Raw genomic sequence first — 19,377 nt, 5'->3', positions numbered from 1 at the left:
ACTCGAAACTGTTTCTTTGACAGAAATTAAAGATTTTTCTTGCTACCTTGAGAGCTATGTTGGAACATACTGTGCTACGCACGAGAGTCATCTTGTTTATTGTTGTGTCTAGAGTGGTTAATTTTTTCGTATTTATTTGGTAAGATGATGCTGCGTATACTATAATCTATCCCATAGATAGCTCACTTTGTTCGATGAATAGAAGATCGGTTTCATTTTAGTACAGAAATGAAATAAGCAAACGGTATAGAGCACACCTTATGTTTAGATAAAGACAACTAATTTAATTGCATATTTGCTTAAAAAATAGTTATTTCTAAAAAAATAATTATTGCTAAAAAGAGATATTTCATAATTGTTATTAATTCATTTTTTTGTAATATAGTTGTAAAGCGATAGCTACAAAGCGTTAGAAGAGATAAGTTCTTATTGGCTTTGTTTTTACGAACCAAAGGTGACGAGGCTTCGTTTTGTACATTTTCTTTTTGAAACTGCGGCTCCAAATACCAGTTACCAAACCTTCATAATCTTGATATTTGACATCTTGTCGAAAATAAGTTGTTCCCTTAAAAATTTAGCACTGGGTAATATTAAGCTCGTCCTGTTGGTTTCCCTCAAATGATGTTTACAGCTATTATGTTCTTCCTGTTTCACTTTTTAATGCAATTTTTTGTCCCGTGGTCTATTTTTCGTCTGTCGTTTTGACTTTCGTAGTAACTTTCATCATGCCTGATTTCTTGATGTTTCGTGATGTCAATTTCAACCATTCTGAATTCAAGCTAATAACTCAATTCGAGGAGTATACTATAAAAAGTTGAATCAAAATTGCTCCACATTAGGTTTCAATTATGGTTCTAAATCTTAGTAATAGACTACTAAGCCGTAATACATTAATTTTGAATTACGTTAGTGAAACTATACCCCCTTCCCCGGTTAAAAGGCGGATCAATTTACCCCCGCCTGTCGTTTGAGAGTAACAGATTTTAGAGGGTCGACTAAAATTGTTGTTCAATTTTCCAATGTAATAAATTGCCCAAAAACACAGCTTGTTTCAATTATTTGAGTCCTTTTGTCCTTTTTGTGAATTTTTTGCTTGATTGGTTTTGTGCAAAAAAATTAGATCCCCGCCCCCCAATTTTCTTTCTAAGTGAGGCTAGCTGTCTCAAAATTAGACTACCTTCTACCAAAGTCAACCAGTCGACAGTCGTTTGGGAGCAGTTCGTCCAACGTTATTTGGTTACGTTTTTATTTGCCATAGTTGCTGTGGTAGTCTGACGGTACTTAGAGCTCTGTTTTCTAATGACAGTTCTAAGTTCTGGCCCATTTTTTGTATATATCACCCCTTGTTTTTATAAATGATAATTTTTTCAAACTGTTGATGTGCAAATAGATTACAAGCTTGAATGCTTCTGCAGTTTTTGCTGGGTTCAGAACAAGTGAAACAGCAATTTTGATGATTTACTTTTTTCACAAATTTATCTGCGATTTTCGAGTGTTTTTTTAATTTTTTGGGGTCGTTGCGAGTATGTCTGTGTTTTTGTTTTATTTTCTCACCGAACATTGCAAGTTGCCAAAACTGTTCATCGCATTTCGCACTCTCCAGTAAAGGTAGGTTCCTTGATTGTTTATCCACTTCATTTCAGGAATATCTTTGTTTTTGATGTTTAAAATTGTTTTTTGATTCACATACCTGTACCCGTACTTTTGAGCCCTTTTCATTGCTTCCAATTCTGACAAATAATAATTGAAAAATCTTTTCTCAATGAAAGGGCTCTGTATTTTGATGAAAAAATTTTCTTGTCAATTTCAATTAATATAACCAAAGAGATGGGTTTTTAATTGCTCTTTAACGAAGTTCATCGCAATTATTGTAAAACGTGTGTCTTTTTTATGCAAAATTTTTGCTTGACAATTTTGACTTTTCGAGTGACTTTTACGCCCTTGACTTTTTGCGTATCGCGTGATCTAAAATTCTCTCTCAATCACAATTTCAAGCAGCTGAACTCAATTGGAGGCAATTTAATACTATAAGTCAAATGAAAAGTGCGCCGAAACTGGTGTCATTGTTTTTAAATCTTAATAGTGGTATATGTTAACCTCTAATGTGGTTATTTGAAGCCCACTATTGAACTTCTTAGTCCCATTTAGGTTCTCCTCCCTCCCTCCTCCGCCCACCGACTGAAGCAGGCTGAAATTGATTAGAGCTCCCACTGGTCTTTCGAGAGCAATTCTTGCGACGTTTAGTCGGTTATGTTTAATAAATGTTAGTTTTTAAATCATTTGTTTGCCAAAAGTTTTGATAGCCTTCCTTCTTTGAGTTGTTTGGACGAGCTATTTGGAGTGGCTGTCATTATTGAATTGAGATCACGTCGTTTATTTTTTTAAAATTGTTTACAAGGACATCTTTTTGTATTTGAGATAAACGTAAAAAAATTGTAGTGCAATTTTCTTTTAACAGAGTATCATAGCTTTTTAAACTCTAATTTTGAGTAATTTTTATGCATTTGTTTTTTCAACGAGTTGAATTGTGCAATTGTTCATTTTGATTCGTATTTTTTTCTGATTCAACCAGTCATCTGACAAATGTCGACTTTATTGGGAGACGTTCACTTTTTTTTAAACAAAATTGAGACAGCGATACAGCCATCAGCTGTCAATTGAAAACAATTTTTTTGAAGTTGGTAGGGGGTTTAAGCAGACTCAACTACTGAGAGAATGGACCAGTACTGAATTCAAAACAGCATCTCTTAGTGTGTTAACCATTACACCAACTGATCCTAATCTATCCAACTTGGGTGTCTCACAACCCAATCTCTTGTTCTTCGAATAGTTGTCATGGTAACGGTTATCTTAAGTTATTATTCTCATTGTTTTCAGTGTGATATGTGACGGGTTAATTGAGGGAAAGGAGAAATTATATAACCGACCTCTGTCCAGTTTTGGATTTTCATCAAACATGGAACAACCAGTGAAAATCAGCCACGTCATTTTTGACATGGACGGGCTTTTATTAGACACAGAGAATATCTACACTAAGGTATGTAACACTAAAACATTGAACTTTCTCTAAACTGCTCCCCAATATCGATAATTGTGATATGATTCGACATAGGAGTCACATACGATCTCGAATGCATTCAGTTCATGTCTCAACATTTTCATAATTGTTGCTACTCGGCTTTGGTTATTAATTGAGCTTTGTACAAAATAATGACTTCTAGACAATGTGAAACGGCAGTGAAATGGAACTTTTGCTAAGGAGTCAAAAATTGAGGTCACATTATACTTTGTTATTTGTTAATTTTGGATGCCTCTACGTTTATGTGTAAAAAAAAAAGGTGTTAGAGTGTGACCATCGGTCTTTCGTTGTTTTAGCTCCTTCATTCTGGTATGCAGTAATTGTAATGGCTAGTCCTACTTGTTATTATCAGAAATTATCATCATCACGGAATTTAGCTATATCTGTGCTCACAAGTTGCCCAAAACGTAATGACTAAAAAAGTCCGAACAAATTTGCGTATTTTATAATGAAAACTTAGTTTTTTTTTAATTTATAATGATAACGATTATAAATTGTTTCGAAGTGTTACATTCGTCCTATAAATCTTGAGAGATTTTCTTCAAATGAAAAATGATGTCACTACACTTTAAGATCAAGCGATTCGTTGTGAAATTGCTCTTAATTTTGTTGTGTTGTAGGCGACGCAACAAATTTGTGACAGGTTTGACAAAGTGTACTCTTTTGACCTTAAGAGACAGATCATGGGAATGAGAGGCGACGAGGCAACTAAAACTATCATTAGTCAGTTGGAACTGGACATCTCCGCGGAGGCTTTTTCCAAAGAAATGGAGCAGGTACGCCATTTCTGCTCTTTCTTTTTGATTTTAGCCCGCACCGAATCACTCCCTGTGATGTTTATTAATAGCCGCGAAGAGATAGCTGAGGCTATTATTGGCCTTCTCTTGGTTTTTTATTTATTTCGTCGTCAAGATTTTTGTTACGACCATATGACGTCACAATCACTTCAAATCTGCTTTTTGTTCATTTGTCTCAGAGATAAGGTCAAATGGGTGTGTGTCACTCTAAATGAAGGTTATTAGAGAGCAACTACTAGAGGCAGCAGAAAATTATACTTATTTTTAATCAAAATATAACATATCAGCCTTCACTGAAAAGACGATTTTTTCTGGTCTGTCTTTTTTAATGTTTTTTGAGACTGCAGATCTACGAAGCTATTGCGGCTATTTTCTGGCAATCTGCCAGCTATGTTTAAGGTTATATGATTCATCTAGAAATCACCCGATGGAATAAGACTGTTTAATTGTATAGGTGAAAACACTCTATCGTAATCTATATTCAAGATATAGCGCGTCTATATGTATACAACGTAACTGTATAAGATCAACGTTCAAAGGCAAAAAAACACTTCAGAATGCCTTGGCAAATCTAGTTAACTTTGTTAGCAGGTCTTAGTCTAGGTCACCAATTTAAACTAATCCGTTCAAAAAACCGAATTTGTTAGGCTAAGCGATCAGTTTTGAGCCATTTTGGAAGTTATTCTTAGTGGGAAATCGGCCTTTGTATTTCTCAGAAATAATACGTATGTTGCATTTAGAACGGAAAATCTAAGCGAAAGTTTTGATATAATACGCACAAAAATTCTCTATCTAATGATATAATTTATTCAATTCAATTTACTCGGTAACATCCTCCGGCCCGGAAGAAAATGTTGGGAGGATTGGTACAAGCTTAACGAGTGGGCGGACGAGCGATCCGGATGACGTGCGTAAGATGGCGGAGCGGGCGACGCTGTCGGAGCCGTACCGAAGTTCTTCAATCCGAGCAGTTGGATAGTAACCTCTAGGGTTGCTTTCTTCAACGATCCAAACTAAATCACCGACTTTGAGGTGCTGCTCGGCAGGCGTCTGCCACTTAGATCTACGGTTCAGCGCAGGTATATACTCCTTGAGCCAACGTGCCCAAATTGCATTGGCGTATGACTGTGCACGGGCGTATCGCTTACGATGATCGAACTCGTCGACGCCAACAATAGTCAGAATTCTGGTTGCTTGGTTACCGAGTAGAAAATGGTTAGGTGTTATTGCTCCTAGGTCGGACGGGTCGGCGCTTACGGGCGTTAAGGGACGTGAGTTTAGTGCGTATTCGACCAGACAAAAAGTAATGTTCAAAACCTCATCTGTGAGGCGACGCGTACCGAGGATAGTGTACAGTACTCTTTTAAAACTACGAACTAACCTCTCCCAGATGCCACCTTGGTGTGGTGCACTGGGTGGATTGAACCTCCACTTAATGCCCTTATTGGCAAGTTCGGCAGCGATGTTAAGCGTATTCCATTTTTCCACACATTCACGGAGCTCTTTCTCTGCTCCAATGAAGTTCGTACTATTATCCGACCAAATCATAGCAGGAGTACCCCGACGGGAGACGAACCGCTCCACTCCCATTACACAGGAACTAGTGTCCATGGACGGGACAACTTCAACATGGACAGCACGAGTAGTGAGACAAGTGAAAAGAAATCCCCACCTCTTCTCGGTAGTCCGACGAACTGTGACGTAGAATGGGCCGAAGTAATCAACCCCGGTGTTGGTAAAGGGAGGAGACTGGTATGCGAGTCTCTCCTTTGGGAGGTCTGCCATGATAGGTTGAATGGTTGCTGCACGGAACTTTCTACACAAGACGCAGTTTGATTTGATGGAATGCAGTGTGGAACGTAGTTTTAGGATGGCATAACGTTCATGTACCTTTGACCTTAAGTAATCGATGCCCTGATGATGGTTCTTCAAATGAGTATGCCGCAGAAACAGTTTAACAAAAGTATGACGCGCATCCAGCACGATAGGATGCTTAGTGTCAAAGTCAATTTCCACTAGCCGTCGGAGTCGACCAGAGGAACGGATGAGACCATGAGGTCCAATAAACGGAGTAAACTGAGCAATGGGGCTGCTCTTCTTAACGGATTTGTTGTCAAGAATATCCTTTCTTTCAGTATTAAAGGACCCTCCTTGAACCAAGTACTGGAGATGACGCTCGGCTTCGTCGAGCTCAACAGGGTCGGCTATGCTGCCGTCTACGGTACGGTAACTTTCATGAGAGGGTAAAAGACGGAGCACATATGCGGTGACACGAAGTAATTTTTGATAAGAACTGAACTTATCAAACGGGATCAGATTAATGCTTTGTTCCTTTGGGGAATTGGTTACAGATGCGGCTAAATGTGAGATGGAGTCATCATCTTGTTCCTTGGTTACAACGCCGAGCTTGATGTTATCAACGACGTCAGTATTTGGTACAAAAGGGAATTGCGTAGTTCTCAAGAAGTCAGGACCCCTCACCTAGCTACTTGATTGCAAAACTTCAGCGGACATACCACGCGTGCCAGCATCTGCCGGATTATCACAAGTGGCGACGTGGTTCCATTGGTCAACGCTGGTGTTCTCAAGGATTTCACTAACCCGATTTGCAATGAAGATGGGGTGTTTGTTTGTTGAGTTTATCCACTGCAAGACGATTGTACTATCTGTCCACATAAAGACTTTGTCCACAGTAACCGTTAATGCTCGACAGATTTCCCTTTTTAAACGGGCAGCGAGGAGAGCGGCTTGTAATTCCAACTTAGGAACTGTCATTACCTTCATAGGTGCAACACGGGCCTTGCCCAGGACAAACGCCAGCTCTGTTATAATCTCCCCGGAGGCGCAAGATACTTGAGCCCTAAGAAATCCTACTGCACTGAATACGTCTTGCGAGCTATCACCAAACATGTGGAGTTCAAGATGTTGGAATGGTTCTGAAAAGTAACTTCTCGGTATAGTGATCTCAGCTAACCGCGGCAGTTCAACGCACCAGGCAAGGAATCTGTCAACTGTGTCTTTAGGTAACTCGTCATCCCAACTTTGTCCATTGACACGCCAAATGTCTTTCACGATTAACCGAGCACCAACAGTGAACGGTGCGACAAGACCAATTGGGTCGTAGACCTTTGAAACAAGACTTAGGACCAAGCGCTGTGTTAAACTTTTCGTGATGGTGCTGTTAGTACCCCTGCTCACAACCAGAGTATCGTTGTTGTGATCCCACTTAAGCCCAAGCACGTGCATTGATTCCTCCTTGGATGAAACGATGACCTTCGGTTCAGTGGATTGAGCAGACCCATCAATTCGGTCAGCCAGATCTGGTACATTGCTTACAAACTTAGTAAGCTTGAACCCACCTAGATGGAGAAGATGTACCAATTCCTTCGACCTAATGAGGGCCCTCTCGGGGGATTCCACAGAGTCCAAGTAATCGTCCATGTAGAAGTTCTCAAGGACGGCTTTCGCAGCTTCTGGGTACTCCTTAGCATTATCGCGTGCCGTGCGCTGAAGTGCGTAGTTGGCGCAAGTGGGCGAATCTTTTGCCCCAAAGATGTGGCGCGTATACTGGTGTACCACAACATTTGATGTGGGGTCCTCCCGCCACAAAAAGCGCAATGATGGTTGATCACATGGCAACACTCCAACTTGGAGGAACATTCCCTCGATGTCGGCGGATACGGCAAATGGATGTTGTCTGAACCGTAGGAGTACATAGATTAGGTTTTGCAGTAGGTCAGGTCCGGTGAGTAATGACTTATTAAGAGATGCGCCATGGAATTTTGCTGCTCCGTTTAGTACCCTACGAAACTTGCCCGGCTTGTTCGGGTTAACAACCGGATGGTGTGGTAGGTACCACTCTCGTTCCGAGCGACTTTCCACCTTATGAGCATCTTTGACCTTTACTACGTAGCCTTTGTCTAAGTCCTCTTTGATGGTACTCGAGTACTTTTCCCTTAATGTCTGATATTTCGTGAGCCGCTTTTCCAAAGACTTTAATTGAACAAGCGCTGAGAAATAATTGTTGGGCAGTTCGATGTTATCTTCAGCCCATAGCATTCCGACATCGTACCTTTTTCCATTATGCACGGTGGTGTTTTCAAGAATTTCATGCGCACGTGCATCCGAGGCGGATCGTGGGTCTACTTGCTTAAGTGCGCCGTACGACTCCATGTCGTACCAAGATTTTACCTGACTAGCGAGTTCAAAATCCTGCTCCATATTAGCTTTGAAACAAGTCGAGACTAAACTTGAAGACGACGGTAGAGGGCCGCTTAGAACCCAACCTATGGGCAAGCGAACAGCGAAAGGCGAAGACTTCTCGTCGGCAGCGAAGTACTCTAACGGGCGGATGGCATGATACGCATCCTGTCCAAGTATCATCTCGATGTTTCCATAGCAATATGTAACTGGGTCTAGGACTGCTAGGTGCGGGTATGTTTCCAGAAGTGCTTTATTGTTGATGACATCGGCGCCTACATTTAAATCTTCCTTTACGTAAGGGCTTACTTGAAATGGTTCAAATGCTTGGTTGTCGCGTGGTGTTACAATTAGTTCAACTAACTTAGTGTCTACAACCTCCTCGGTATTTATACCCTTGACTGTTAATTTCAATGCTGTACCGTGCAAATCAAGTCTAATTGCAAGATCATTGGACACCAGAGACTTACTGCAAGCGGTATCGCACAAAACTAAAGCCGTGGTATATTTACCAGAAGAGCTCTTTAACTGTAATTCAGTCACCTGAAGGAGGCCTTTCACATTACTCACAGATGACAAAGTGGTGGTCTTACTCGATGATTGGACACTAGGAAGTTTACTTTGATTTGCGCTAGCATTAGAATTAATGTTGTTGTTGTTTGAAGGGGATTTGGGTGGATACACCCTCTCAGCTCCATGGAGAAGTGTATTATGGGAGCTGTTGCAACCGTCCTTCCTGCATTTCCTGGGGTTCGGGCATTGCCTGAACATATGCTTTTCTCTCAAACATGAGAAACACAGTTTTGCTTCAGCCACTACCTTTGCTCGCTGAGTGGGAGACTTTTCTTTAAATACCCTACACTCCCAGATACGGTGGATACCTTTACACACAATGCAGCGAGGGGTTGCAGGCGTTGCCGATGTTGAGGCTGGTCTCTGAGTGCCCTTAGTTTGTGTATAAGCAGCAAAAGTTCTTGAGGCAACTTTGGTCTTTACTACTGAGTTGGTGTTATCCTCAGTTCTTGCTTTCGACGAAGTTTGTTTCATTAAATCATGTGCCTCGGCCTTCTCCTTCAACCAATCGTTGAAGTCAAGGAGTGTTGGCTTAGCCCAATGTTTCTTCACTGTGAAGAGTGACCAAGACTCTTTCAGATTGGGCGGCAATTTTTGCACAGCCGTGTTGAGAATTGAGGCGCTCTTAAGGTCTGCGTCATATGAAAGTGATTTAAAGACCCCAACAAGACTTGAAATGGTTGCAGAATAGTTTATGATGTTATCACTATTGTGCATCTTTAGTGGTGGAAAACAGCTGAGTTTGTCTAAATGTGCACTGACTACTGCCTGTGGTTGGCCAAGTTTACGTTCGAGTGTCTTAAGTGCGTCCTTATACATTAAACCACAGTATGCGAACTCAGCGATGGCGGTTTTAGCTTTTCCAGTTACAAGCGTTTTCAAGTATGTTAACTTGACATCATCAGTCAAGGACTGTGCGTCTATGGCGCTTTTAAATTGTCCGAACCATTCGTGCCACTGCAGGGGATCACCATTGTACTGTGACAACTTCCACTCGGGCAGTGGATCGTTCTTCTTACAAGTAATTGCGTCCGCCAACTGCTTTATCAAATCCGCAGAGTCCAAAGAAGGAGCCGAAGGTGTGGGATGCGGCGGGCCACCCCAACACAACGGGTTCGGAACGGTAGCTCCATACGTTGGCGGAATGATCGGAGTGACAAAGGTGGGGGCGATACCTGTGGAAGAATTAAATGGATTCGCTTGCATGAAGTCTGATGTTACGTAATTTTGAGCGCCTGCTGCTGCTTGTACTTGAGAGGAGCGGAGCGATGTAGTGATATGAGGGTTGATTAACGGGGCCGGTTGTGCGGTGTATAAGTTTGCAGATGTACGTACAAGTGGTACTGTATTAGATGGGACTGCTGCCGGAAAACGCCAGACATTTGGATCCGGAGGAGCAGGAGGTGCGTGGGTTATAGGGACAAAATTTTGGGGCTGAAAACTCTTTTGTGGGGGTGGTGGATGAATTAGTTGAGGTACAAAAATGTTTGCGGAGGAAATGATTGGTGCAGGCGGAGAATGGGGCAACAGATTGACATTATTCGCCACGGGGTTAGTGGCGTGTAGTGGGAGTGCTTGTGGCGGCGAAGGAGGAAAGCGGAATGCTGGTGGGATTAACGGGAAATGCGGTGGTGCGGGGTTTAGAACGGGGGCTGGGGGGGGCTGGTACATTTATGTGTGCTTGTTGCGGATTAAGTGCTAGCGGAGCATTAACGAGTGTGTTTAAAGGTGGTGAACGCGGAGGGCTGACTAAATTCAACTGTCCCGGCATGCTCGACCTGCGCGGGAATTGATGATCTAACTGTAAACCATCGAAGTGCATTGTTGCTTGAGACAGTTGTCGGGCTGTGTTTGGGGCGTTTAGTTGAGTTGGCATTCCAAAGTTTATTGGTGATGGAGGCGTATATTGAGGCTGCTGCTGCTCTTGCATGATGTTGTTTGCAACATGTGCATCATTGGTTACATTGGTTCTACTACTTGGTTCTTGCGGCTCATGGACAGGGAGGTTGATGTTGGCTTCAACTTGACCATGTGTATTGAAATTGGAGTGTGAGTTTGGAAGTTGAGTTGAAGAAGGTCGTTGGACAATTGCTTGGTTGGATTGGGCGATGGAACCAGAAAAGTGCAAACTCGGTTCATTTGCAACATCTGCCATGTTCCCGGCCGGTGACGAATTAACCCAATCTTGAACAAGTTTCTTGCTCTTGACTGAACTTCTTTCCGTAAAGAGCCCACTCATTTTGCCCGTACCAGACCCGTCTGCTGATGATTTTGTCATCAACTCAATTTCCTCAAGTGCTGCAGCAGCTACTTCCTTGCGATTATCCTCCTCAAGCTGCTCAATTTCCAATTCCCGCAATTTCGTTTGTTTTTCAATTTCGAGACGCTGTCTAGCAATGCGAAGCTTTGCTTCATGTTGTTTCTCAAGTTCCTCCCTTTTGAGTCTTGATAGTTCTAAATCTCGTTGACGCTGACTTGATCTTTTTGAGGAAGTCATATGTGAACTTGATTTTGAATGGTGAGAGGTATACTGCTCTGCTGTCTCTTTGTCATGGACCGAATTGATATACCCTCTAGCAGCAGCAATGAACTCATCAGTTTTCTTTGTTACAGTCTCTAACCATTTTTCAAGGTTCTTACAGGCAGCATCTGGATCTTCAGTCCTTTGTGCCAGATCAAAAAGCTCTTCGTTCTTATCAACTACTCTAGTAAAAGCATCTTTGCACTTCACAATCAGACGTTCGATCTTAACTTTCCTGTCTTGCTTATCCACAGCATTGTTAATTTCACCATAAATGTTATTTAGTTCAGCCTCTAATTTTGCCCTCGCACTATAAAGTTTGTTAAATTTGTCCTGCAAAGTTGTCATGATCTTAAGAAAAACAGGAACCACAAGTTTAACTTAGTACTACTATAAAGTACACAGACATGCAACAGCACAACACAAATGGGTTATACCGAACCCTAGTGTGACGGTTTGCCTAGCAAACCGCCAAAGAGCAAAGATGTTCGTCGAGTACAATAGTACCCGGCGAAAGAAAGAAAGAACGGTGCGCAGGAAGCGTAAAAGGGGCAAAACGGGAGACGGGACGGGCGGGAAGAGACGCCTAACGATTAACGCACGACGCAACGGGGAACCGGACGGACAAACGGGAGCGTCGGGCGAAAAGCGCGCGACGAAGCGGGAAAATGGCACGGGTGGGGCGGAAACGTCGGGCGGATGGCGCGCGACGAAACGGGAAAACGGCACGGGCGGGGCGGGAATGTCGGGCGGATGGCGCGCGACGAAACGGGCAAACGGCACGGGCGGGGCGGAAACGTCGGGCGGATGGCGCGCGACGAAACGGGAAAACGGTACGGAGGAGAAGGGAACGTCGAGCGGGTAGCTCGCGACGGGACGGAAAGCCAGGATAGCACGGGAGGGGGACGGTAAACCACAAGCGAGGAGGCAGGAAGATCAATGCTAGCAGACCACAGCAACGAACTCAACCAAACAAACTAGCCGTAACTCCAGAATAAACTCAAGTCACACCCTAGAAAGACGGAGAGAAGCTACTGTCAGGTAACCTAGCACAAAACCTTATGGGGCTTTATCTACGGCATCAAAACGTCAGAGATGAAACAATTTACGGCAACGATGTAGTATAACCAAAAATCGAAAAGGTCAGGAAATTTACTAGCCGTAACTCCAGAACAAACTTAAGTCACACCCTAGCAAACCACCATACCCAGACAACAAAAGTGCATACTACAAAAATTAATAAAGCTATAACAAATTGCTAGCAAACAAGTGTGGTGAAAGTCACGAAACAAACCAGCCGTAACTCCAGAATGAACTTAAGTCACACCCTAGCAAGGAACGAGACTAAACAACAAACCAGCATACAAACAGAAAGAAATTTTACTACAGGAAAACTCAACATACTACATCATACAACAAATAAACGAGGGATAGAAGGAAGCAAAGTGACACGGAAACAAAAGGACGGAAGCGGAAAATGAAACCAGATAACCTGCGGAAAACGGACGGTAGTGAAAAACTTGAAGAATGGGGAGAGCGAAACGTTTAGTAAAGCGCTATCGGAGAGAACCAACCACAAACTAACTCGTAACTGGTGAGTTAACTAAGTCACACCGCCAGTCAGTGGGTAGACTCCCACAACAGCGCAAGACTAAGTGACATTCAGGTTATCAAAGGCTTGTGTGAGTTCCGCCTCCTCGAACGCATGACGGGTGCGAAGCGTTTTACGACGGCGCTTTGAAAGTTTCTTCGGTCGGGAGCGTGTTTTCAAGGACCGGAGGTTGTTCTTATGAGCTAAGACTATAGTGAGTGTTTTCAGCTCAAGCGCAGGCCTTTGGTGTAATGTTCTGAACTCTTTAAGTAAACTAAGATCTTTCTGTTTACGTTTAGACACAATGTCTTTCACTAAATGGATGGTAACTAGAGTACTACGCTTGAGCTGATTGTAAATATCAGGAGTTCCTCTCTGGGGCAATACACTATAGCTTCTATGCGCTCCTGATACTTTTCAAGCACTTCAATAAGCTGCGAAGGTGTTAAAGGCTTATTATTGTTACTGCGATGACGGGACAATGAATTGTTCACCACATCATGCCATATAACTAGCCTTTTTTTATCACGGAAGAAGTGACTCAATTGAAATTGCGTGGTTTTTCGGACTTTCAAAGCGTTAGGATTAAAACTCAGACCCGGTAATAAGTAAATTCCTTTTTTATAATGGTCTTGTAACGCTTGAGGCATGGTTTTTATGGCGTGATGCAGTGAACTTGCAGCTAATATAAAAACCATATAATGTTTTTTACAACATAATTGACTTGAGTTTTGCTCAAACTCCGAAACTTGATGTTAAAGGCACGATTTTCACGAGTTACCAAGAATAAGCGCTTATTTGAGAGAAAAAAATCAGTTCCCTGATTTTTTTTTTTCAAAATTTGAAAATTTTGACCAAACTCTAAATTCTACCCTTTTTTATACTACTGTTCGATCCGCAATCTATCGACGCTCTAAATGAAGTTTTGCAAAATTTTCTCAAGTTTGGTTAGTTTTTTCATGTTTTTTTTTTCGCTTCGCTTAAAAGTGTAATAGTCTTACCCAGGTACCAACCTTCACCCCGATTTGGTCAATTCTAAATTTTGACCAAAAATTTTCAAAATTGATGTTTTTGTGTATGGGTTGGATTATCGGTGACCGGTGAACTCAAAAAATTTGTTATATGGGATAGGAAATGGGTTCTGGGGGGCTAGATTTGCCGGTTAAGTAATCAATTTAAAGCATCAGAAAAAATAGTGAGTTCAGTTGAGTCTTACAGTTTTTTTTCGGAATTGTGGTCAAATTTCAGCTTCTGAAACCATTCCCCACACAGTGACGGATGCTCCTAGCATATTGAGATAAAAACGTCGTTTGAAATGACATCCAGTGTCTTCTGGTTTCTTCCAGCGAGACCATATATCTGATGAATTCCACCTCTGTTCACTGCATTTGAAGTTGTTTTAAACGATCTCAAAAGTGAATTGCCAAAAGTTTGTAAATTCTCCAGTGTCTCAGGGAAAATCTCGTTATCGTTCAATGATAAAACGACTGACTGTCATGCAATTTGTTTCTATTTTGGTGGTTGTGTTGCTGCAGGAATTTAAATGTTTTTAATGGTTTTCTTTAGTAAATTACTATAGGTCACAAAATGAACTATCAATTTAATTCGATATAGAAACGAGCTTTTGAATTGCGAACTAGTTGCAAACTATTCGTTGACGGCTTGAATAAACAAATTTACACGGCTCTACACACTTGCTTTCTCCTTCTCCGACCTATTTATCATTTTTATCAGATGGATTAGTGTTCGTAAACCAGGAGTGGCACCAAAATATAGGTGAAAACACTCTATCGTAATCTATATTCAAGATATAGCGCGTCTATATGTATACAACGTAACTGTATAAGATCAACGTTCAAAGGCAAAAAAAACACTTCAGAATGCCTTGGCAAATCTAGTTAACTTTGTTAGCAGGTCTTAGTCTAGGTCACCAATTTAAACTAATCCGTTCAAAAAACTGAATTTGTTAGGCTAAGCGATCAGTTTTGAGCCATTTTGGAAGTTATTCTTAGTGGGAAATCGGCCTTTGTATTTCTCAGAAATAATACGTATGTTGCATTTAGAACGGAAAATCTAAGCGAAAGTTTTGATATAATACGCACAAAAATTCTCAATCTAATGATATAATTTATTCAATTCAATTTACTCGGTAACAAATTGCTCTCGAACGAAGTTCGAAGCAATTATTGTAAACGTGTTCTTCCTTCATGCAAAACTTTCCGAGTGACGTTCACGACGCCCTTGACTTTTAATAGTGGTATATAATGACCACTAATGACGTCATGTGAAGCTCTTTAGTGAACTTCTTGGTCCCCTCTTCTTGGTTTCAGGCTACCACCCTCAATCTTTTCTTTCTCGACAACGAAGCAGGACTATTTGAAATCAGGGACACCAATCTACGCCCTATCTATAATTGAATCGAGCGGACAGCAACATATTTGAATGAAAGCTGAATTTTTTTTAACATTATACATGACACTTAGCGCGGACCGCTAAAAAAACAGCACAACTGGGAGCTTCGGTTCGATACCGTTCAAGTCAGTTTGTCGATCTCCGTTTTAAACTTGCAACGACTTAAACATTGAAAGAACAAAGCTTTGAAACGAAAATCTTGCAGAAAAATAAGTCAACTTAGTGCAGTGAACTATCACCTCGAAGAAACAGAACATCAAGACGCGTGGGTTCGAATCCCACCCACGCCCATCGAGCATTTAAAGCTTTCCCATTCAATTTTAATTTATTTTTTTTTGTTGTAATTTATCATACTTACCTGAAGAAACTATCACACTCATTTTAAACAATTTCCACGAGGCTAGCCAAGAAAACGATCCAATAGCGTTTGTATACGTCAAGTTCAGCCAGCAGAAGTCCTCCATGGTACTTGAAATGGCTGAGTGCATCCGAGGCAGAGGAAGTCTTCTACTACAGTTATATAGAACTTTAAATCTTAATCGGAACTTCTCAAACTCAATTTTTTAAACTAAAACTTCTCTTACTGTGTATATAACTGTGTATATAGCTTCTTTCACCTCTGGTTGTACATAAAATTGTATTATAGCTTCTTGGTTTCAGGCTACCACCTCCCCGACGTAAGAAGCTGCAATAGATTAGCTCGCTCGTTAGTCGATAAAATTGTTGGTCATCCCTAATTAGGGTACAAACACCATGATCGAAACAAAAATTATCAATCGCTAAAACAAGGAGGCTTGCGCATCTGTGCTTTGACATTGCAATTAAACACATATTCAGAGGGTAGATATCGCCCTTAATAACTATCCGGCAAACAAACTAAAATATAGAATTTTTAATAACAGCAAGAGATGACCAAGTAAACAAGCATCAGGAAATGCTCGCAATGTTAGCATTAAAAAAATAAAAATTGATGTAGCTTAAGTCATTAAAATCAACAGCTAGGCTGCGGTACTGCACTGCAAAGAAACTGAAACTCTGTTTCTTTAGAAAACTTAAACCACCTTTTAATAATATCAAATAATAAATTGCATGCACAGCTTAAAAAAAGATTTTTTTTCTGGACGTATCGCAATTCAAACAAAGCTTCATTAGATAATTTATACAGTTTGTTAACAAATGCTTTATTTGAAGGGTTACAAAAACGGCAAGAGCCAATGCTCACTTCCAATTTTTGTCTGAACTTGTGTCATTGAAACAGTGGTTGCATAACAAATCTTCAGTTTTTAAAACAGTCAGTGCAGAAATCACAAAAGACTCATTTTGATAACTGCAAGAGCAGCTAGAAAATGGACCAAAATCAGAAACGCGGCAACGTTTTCTCTAAAATAAGGTTTTTGTATCAGTTTTTATATCTGGAGGTTTTTATATGGGAACTTTCAAAATTTTTGTAGAGTATTCCGGATATGTTCAAACTGGCAGACAGTATGCCTGGTGCTGATAAACTGGTTCGTCATCTCTCTAAGCACAACATCCCCATAGCAGTATGCACTGGCTCAAACCAGACCAATCTGGCATTGAAGACTACTAAACACAGAGATCTTTTTACACTCTTTCACCATGTGGTCACCTGCTCTGATGATCCAGAAATCACTTTTGGAAAGCCCCACCCACAACCCTACCACGTCACTCTATCAAGGTAGGTTTTTGATTTTGCGCCCCTGGTAAACTTTACTACCATAATTGCGCCCCCTTTTCTTTCTGATTCGTGTTTTAACATTCATTTAATTCATTCGGATTCGAACATTCCTTTAATGTTTGAATCCCCGGCTCGGTCTAAGTGTTTAACTTTGTTTCTGGTGCATCTCTGAAAATAGCGTGTCAATTGTTCATTTGTTAATTATGCCAGAATAATAGTCTATAATGGAGACGTACTGAAAATTTTAGTACGTTCCTGGTAAAAGGTTGCAGGACAGGACGCTATAGTGATGAAAAATCTGTCATTCTCCAAAATGAGTGAGTAAATTCTTCATAAAAGGCTGTTCCATTGTACTGTATTTCCTAATTTCATATACCATTGTAACTTGAAATCTTTCCGGGACAGATTATCATAAGATACCTGGTCTGTGTCCTTCCTGGCGGTAATAAACGTGAGAGTGAATCGTCAATCTATTCTGTTTTAGGTTTGATGAAGCCGCTGCAATTGACCCTTCTCAGGTACTCGTGTTCGAAGACTCCCCTAATGGAGTCCTCTCAGCCAAAGCTGCAGGCATGCACACTGTAATGGTGCCAGATCCCAGACTAGAAGACCAGTATCGCACAGACGCAGACATGGTGCTGGATTCTCTTGAGCTGTTCAAACCCGAATTATGGTCACTTCCGCCTTTTTGAGTTGTCATGTAGTGGTGCCAAAAGAGGAAGACGTACAAGAATAGTTGTTTGAGAAAAAGAAAACGTTTAAAGGACATCTACCTCGCAATGTTCTGGTTTCCGTGACCGACTCGGTTAATTTTAGTAAAACTGGTTCATTCAAAAATTGCATCAAATCGTGATCAATAGTTTAAAACTGAGCTAATCATCAACAAATTCTTGATACTCGAACAATGTTCGCACAGTTTTGATAAAAAAAATCAGAGTGAATGGAAAATTCAAGCGGTTTCAAGAATGCTGGATTTCTTATAACTGATAGTGTTGTATGTGGCAACATCTATGATTCAACCGAGTGTATAATTACAATGAAATATTTCAGATGAAACCCATTTTCATATTAAATATATGCATTACTTAATCATAAGGTGGCCTTTCCTATCTATGAGTTGATGCATCTTTTGAATATTGGTGTCGAATTGGCTACTGTATATCCAATTGTTTGTATTCCTTTGTAAAGTTCCTTATTTTGTATTAATTAAATGTTTGACATTCGTTTTTTGTTGAGATAGTGCGTTGACAACTTCTTTTTAATTGCTCTCCAACGAAGTTTGAAGCACTTATTATAAGCGTTTTTTGCGCAAAATTTTTTCCACGGCTTCTGTTAAAAGAAGTCCGAATTAATTCAAGAAGACGAAGGCCGAGCTAAAATAACTGAACGAGCAGGACGTGAAGCAGGGTCTTATGTCGACGAAGCCCATCAGAGTGAATGATCTTTAACATGAGTGGAAAGGCTTCTAAGGTTTGAACTAGGAAGCTGAGGTGAGCTCAATAATCCCATGCAACTAAACCTGCAAGGCCATTTCTTTAAAACCTCGAGAAATTTGGCTGCCAATTTTCTTTGTTTTATAGCTGTGTTCCGATGGAGGGCACTTGGTAGATTTTGACTGGTTTACGGCAATTGTTGGCTATGTGTAGTCAATATTTCGAGAATAAAGTTTGAATGTGATTAAATTTGTGATATTTGACACTTTTCCGAGGTCTCAGCAAGAATCTCGATTGGTGCTGTGTTTTGGTCAATCAAAAAGGTGCGACCTTAAATGGTAATTCGTAAAAATAGTGCTCTCTTGAATTCAAAGGTCTTTTCATTCTCAATTTCTAGTGACAATATATCTGACAAAAGAAATATTATCAGTACTTGGCATTTTCACGGGTCCATTGCTGAGGATCTTAAGTCGTTATGAAATATAAATTTGCTGTTTCTGGTTTTTAGGCGTGAAGCTTCGCTGCCTGCCTAGCGAGATTAAATTTGAATCCATAAAAATCAGTACGTTTTGTTTGATAACCGTTTTCGAGTTGATGAAATTTGCACTTGTATGAATTGTATGAAGCTTTCAATACCTGAAATTTAGATAAACTTCTTGATGCGTAACAAGCCAGGTGTGTTTTATGCAAAAATTAGTATCTGGCAGCATGTAATAATCAACATTGCATTTAATTACAATGAAATAATTGAGATCAAAACACCCCACGCGCAAAATATGCAATACTTAATCTAAAGGTGGCATTTTCAATCTATCAGCTGATGCATCTGTTGAATGTTGGTGTCAAGTTGGTTGCTGTGTATATCCAATTGTTTGTATTCCTTTCTAAAGTTCATAATTTGTATTAATAAATTAATGTTTCGCATTTTGTGTTGAAATAGTGCGTTGAGCACTTCCTTTTAACCAATAAAAAATATCTAGGCTACAGCCCACTCTGAAAAAAATTGCCCCTTCCGTCGTAATAGATTCTGTCCGGCGTTAGTCGGTTTATGTCTTAAACCTGTCTTTAAGGTATC

At 40.6% G+C, this 19,377-nt stretch overlaps 1 protein-coding gene across 1 annotated transcript; it reads left to right on the top strand.

Annotated features, from left to right (window-relative positions):
- The first annotated feature begins 2,794 nt into the window (after window positions 1–2,794).
- Window positions 2,795–18,093, top strand: LOC142341218 (pseudouridine-5'-phosphatase-like). Its single transcript, XM_075392138.1, has 4 exons — window positions 2,795–3,037; window positions 3,700–3,855; window positions 16,625–16,869; window positions 17,354–18,093. Exons 1-4 carry the CDS (start codon window positions 2,957–2,959, stop codon window positions 17,559–17,561), a joined length of 690 nt encoding a protein of 229 aa, XP_075248253.1. The 5' UTR covers window positions 2,795–2,956; the 3' UTR covers window positions 17,562–18,093.
- The last annotated feature ends 1,284 nt before the right edge of the window (window positions 18,094–19,377 follow it).

This window comes from Convolutriloba macropyga, chromosome 6, assembly GCF_964194025.1.
Source record: "Convolutriloba macropyga chromosome 6, txConMacr16.3, whole genome shotgun sequence".
Taxonomy (NCBI): domain Eukaryota; kingdom Metazoa; phylum Xenacoelomorpha; order Acoela; family Convolutidae; genus Convolutriloba; species Convolutriloba macropyga.
The sequence above is the reverse complement of the archived record's forward strand: the minus strand, read 5'-3'. Positions and strand labels throughout refer to the sequence as shown.